This window comes from Perkinsus marinus, assembly GCF_000006405.1.
Source record: "Perkinsus marinus ATCC 50983 genomic scaffold scf_1104296927884, whole genome shotgun sequence".
NCBI classification, from domain to species: Eukaryota; Perkinsozoa; order Perkinsida; family Perkinsidae; genus Perkinsus; species Perkinsus marinus.
In genome coordinates, this window is record NW_003217015.1 from 878 (window position 1) to 5,312 (window position 4,435).

At 48.5% G+C, this 4,435-nt stretch overlaps 1 protein-coding gene across 1 annotated transcript; it reads left to right on the plus strand.

Annotated features, from left to right (window-relative positions):
- The first annotated feature begins 880 nt into the window (after window positions 1–880).
- On the plus strand, window positions 881–3,421 carry Pmar_PMAR010031 (conserved hypothetical protein). The gene is made up of 15 exons (XM_002788455.1): window positions 881–1,239; window positions 1,287–1,396; window positions 1,447–1,526; window positions 1,573–1,665; window positions 1,719–1,805; window positions 1,855–1,945; window positions 1,998–2,146; window positions 2,191–2,325; window positions 2,372–2,462; window positions 2,514–2,546; window positions 2,590–2,711; window positions 2,764–2,894; window positions 2,961–3,033; window positions 3,086–3,179; window positions 3,225–3,421. The coding sequence occupies exons 1-15, from the start codon at window positions 909–911 to the stop codon at window positions 3,339–3,341; spliced, it is 1,737 nt and encodes a 578-aa protein (XP_002788501.1). The 5' UTR covers window positions 881–908; the 3' UTR covers window positions 3,342–3,421.
- The last annotated feature ends 1,014 nt before the right edge of the window (window positions 3,422–4,435 follow it).

Sequence of the window (4,435 nt, forward strand, 5' to 3'; positions counted from 1 at the left end):
CAGGACCTACGCTCTGCAAAGCCCATCTTCAGCGAGCTCCATGCATCGTTTATCCCGACATGCTGGCATCATCTCAGCAACAGACGCTTGGTGCAGTATCGAGAGCCGACTCCTTTCCCCCAGAACAGAAATCTAATAGACGCTGGGGATAGGAGAGGTATTGGCCAAGCGTTGAACCCGAAGCCCGAAAGCCGAGGTCTGGGTGTTGACATTATTAACCAGAGGAGGAACTGGCAAACTAATACAAATAAACTACCCAACCATTAGTCGCAGAGTCGAGTGCCTCACATCTATGTAGTCTCCACAACTTCAAGGGTAATAAGGAAAATTTTTCCTGGAAAAATCGTACCGCTGGATTGCCTCCACAACCCTACAGTTATTCAGAGACGCTGGATCAGCGCTCGCGGTCAGTCTACACTTCGCTGGACACTGCGATTTCGCCTTCACTACATACGGTGGTACAATCTCCAGCTAGGGAATTTCCCCGGCAAAGAATCATAGAATCATACCGTCCTTCTCATGGAAAAAACTGACATCCAGACACCAGAAAGGATGGTATTGAGTCATTGACTCACTAATAGTGACTCACTATAGTGTTGACAACCCTATTGACTGGTGCCGGGCCGGCATTGCCTTCGGCATTCCCGACGCGCGCACGTGCTATACGAGCACGCATGCGCTCCATGTTCCTAGTAGAAAGCGAGAACTCCATCTGGGGGAGTTTCGAAAGCGACCGCCAAGGTTGAGATCGAAAGGCGCAGGTTCGATCCCCAGGCCCAGCATTATGAGTGCAGATTCAACTGTTTAATTGTGCCACAATGTCCTATGGCTAGTAACTTTCAAGATGCGTTATTTCCTTCAAGATAGACTATTCGCGTTCAGCTGTCTACGAACCGTCTCATTTTACAATGACCGAATCAAACAACAGTAATCTAGCTCCTGACTCGAACATATCAGTTCCAGTTGTGGAAGATGGTAGTGGCAAGCCCACTGTGCAGAGCACGACGGAGGTCTCGTCGCCAGTGAAACCTGATGCCAAATCTGATGCAAAATCTGGGAGTACGGCGACTGGCGCTGTCGAAGCCGCTTCCACGGAGGTGAAAGACGAGGTGTCGAATGAAGGAGATCATAGGCGTGAGCAGCGTCCACGAGTGAGTCTGGTCATTCCTGACGCGACTGGTGGCTCTGATGTGTCGACTCACAAGACGTTGAAGCATCCCAACCGTCTCATGCCCAAAGGTAGTGGCGTTTATTATATCGTTCATCATCTGATAGTTTTCCCTCAGGTCTCTCTACGCTAGGCGATGAGATGCCTCAATACACCAGGAGCGTAACCACAGCTAGTGGCTCACAGAGTAGGTGGAATGCTACTAAGAGGGGATGGAATGCTAGGAAGGTAGTCCATGTTGGAGATTGGCGTCCGTGTGGTCACTTTGGTGTTCTTAGGATCGCTCCAAAATTCTCGGCCGAGCAATGACTCATCAGGTCGGCTCTAACTACGACAGAGAGCTCCATTGGCTTAAGCCGTAATGATGCCTGCCTGTCGGTTGCTCGATCGGAGTGGTGGTGCAGGTATTATCCTTCTGGAAAGGGCGAAAACGACATTGAGGAGGAGGAGAGTTGGATCCCTGATTGGGTTATGTATTTCCCATCTATGTTCTCAAGGTACATTCACTTGAAAGTTCCTCCTCTTCAGTCGATGCCCGCTTGCTTATTAGTTTCTTGCACGTCATAGTGAACGAGTTCCCATGGTTGATGCACGAGGCAGGCATTCTGCTGAAGTTTTTCGGCACTGGCTTCCAGGCGTAGTCGCTCCGCTTCGCTCAATACATGTTTTGCCACGTTTGAGTTCAGGTATATCATGTTCATGCGTCTCATCGTCTTTGCCATCCTCATCATGCCAGCTGTGGTGAAGGTTGGTAGCTGGTGGACACTTAGTCCTAATGTAATTTCAACTGTGAATCTTTCGTAGTGCGTAGGAGCTACTACCATCTCAGGTGCTCCGTGGAATACGGTATGGGCCAAATGGTCGTAACCAGTTGGATATCTATCTCCCAGCTGATTACTACTTGGACCCTCCAGAGAAGCGTCGTCAGAAAAAGCTCCCCATTGTTATCAATGTGATGGGCGGTGCTTGGGTGATCGGGTAAGTATCCTTTTCCCTGCTAAAGTCTCATTCTATGGTGATAGGTTCCGCGCATGGTCGGCGTGTATGGGCCGACGTCTTGCCTTTGAGAGAGGCGCCCTCTTTGTGGCCCCCGACTATCGGAATTTCCCACAGGGCAAGATAGATGACATGGTCGAAGATGTCAACAACTGCATAAAGTAGTATCAGCATAGTTCATTTGGATGGCTTATCCCTTGCTCTCAGTTGGGTGTTCGAAAATGCCGATCGTTATGGTGGTGACATTTCCAATGTGATTCTCACAGGCCAGAGTGCTGGAGCTCACATTGTGGCGATGGTGAGCGATCTGTCAGTACTAAGGCGTGTCGATTGATGCCGTTGTTTCCAGTTGCTTATCAACAAGGCGATCAAGGAGGAGAAAGTAAGGAAGCGCTGTCGAGGAGGAGGGGGTATCACTTTATCAGGCTGCTATCAAGAACGTGGAACTGAACCAGATGTGGTCACTGAGCAATATTCGGGCGTTCGTAGGGATATCTGGACCCTACGACATGGTGTCTATCGTTCCACATCTCAACAGTCGAGGACTGTAATGAGCTGGATCTTCTTTGTGGAGTTTAGGTTCTACTGTTGCTGCTCAGATACTCGAACGTTGTGATGGCTATGATGGGCAATGATTTGTTCCGAGTCTCCCCGACTAGAATTCTCTCCGAGTCCACTGGCAGGAGCAAAGCGGCTATGCACAGGCTTCCTGAAATATACCTGTTCCACGGTAGTAACGGTAGTTGTGATAGTTCACCATGGTAAGTGGATGGATGTTGAATTGGTGTTGGTGTAGGTGATTCTGACGTTACTGTGCCTATTGAGTCCTCCGTCCAATTCAAGAAGGCTCTGCAGTATTGCGGTGTCCAGTAACACAAGCAGTTGGTAGATAAATGTCGCACTGGCTCTCCTCCGTGTCAGGCACGTAACCTTCAAAGTCTTACCAGGCTGTGGTCATTCTGATCCTATTGTCGAGTGTCCTATCCGAGGAGGCAAAGACCCTCTTATTGAACAGGTAATACTTATAGGTTTCTTGAGATTATGAAAAACGTCATCTCAGTTGGTGCCAATTGTCTTCGCGAAGTCGCCTTTGTTACTAGAGAGTCGTGTGGGACAAGCACTCCCGATGATGAACACGACCATTTTGGCTATCGCGAGTGCTATCATGCCCTTTTAACTCCCACCATTTGTTATCTTCTCATTGGACCTATACAGTATAGGCTATACTTGCCTTTAGTATTGTGTCCGATAATAGGGTTTCCTCGGCGAAGTGTAATATCGTCTCTGGTATGGCTTGTGTTGAGGAGGAAGTTAGTTCACTTGGCGTTTCGGAGTGGTGTAGATGCTCATGATCCAACAGCAAGGAGTCGTGCTCGACAATGATAACATGTCGTCACTGATTCCAACGTGTCTCTATGATGGGAATAAGTTGAAGGCCGGCCGTACAGGAAGAGGGATCGAACACAGCCCGGTGGGGACTTGCCTTTTCCTTCTTATTGCTACGGTTGTGGCCGACTTCAGTATCGCTATGACGACTGATAATATCAGAATCATTCGTGAGACTATCATGTGGCCTCGTTGAAACAGTCTTGGTCATTGTGCTCGTGAACAGTTGAGTTGGGGGAAGTTGAATATTCCTAATGTGAGAGCCTAGGCTTGTCATTGTCATGGTTAACTGAAGTTTATCATTATCTGTATCATAGTAGCTACACATAAGTCATTCTGGTGCAGTACTATTCACCAGTAGTAAGAGTCCCGGGGTCCGCTTGAGAGCCTTTTTTTGGAGGTACACAACATGGTAGATTCTCTTCATATTCACTACGCACTCTAGGAAGATTTACAGAACATTGCCGTTGTTCACGTGCGAATATTTCCCCCAGTTTGCTTCTACAACGTCAGAGGAGAGGACGGCCTTTGCAGTGGGTCCACTGTTGTATCGAGGCCGATGAAGTAACGCCGGAAGGCAGATAACGTACCAAGTGTCGCCTTCGATGAGACCTCACGTCGATTTCTGATGCCACCCTTTAGTCTGTCTTCTCTATAGGGGAGGTACCTGCCACACGGATATTGCTCATTGTGAGATTCGCGCTAGCCAAAGTTTCACTAGGAGGTGTGTTGATCATCGGCCAGGTGCACAGGTCCACAGGAGTGTGGATGCAAAGGATAATCTTAGTTTGGTTGTTACAGGCCATGTTCTTCTACACTGCAACGGTTTCACTGTTAGGCGAGCGAGTATATATACGAATCTTTACAGTGAGAAATGGCGAGGAC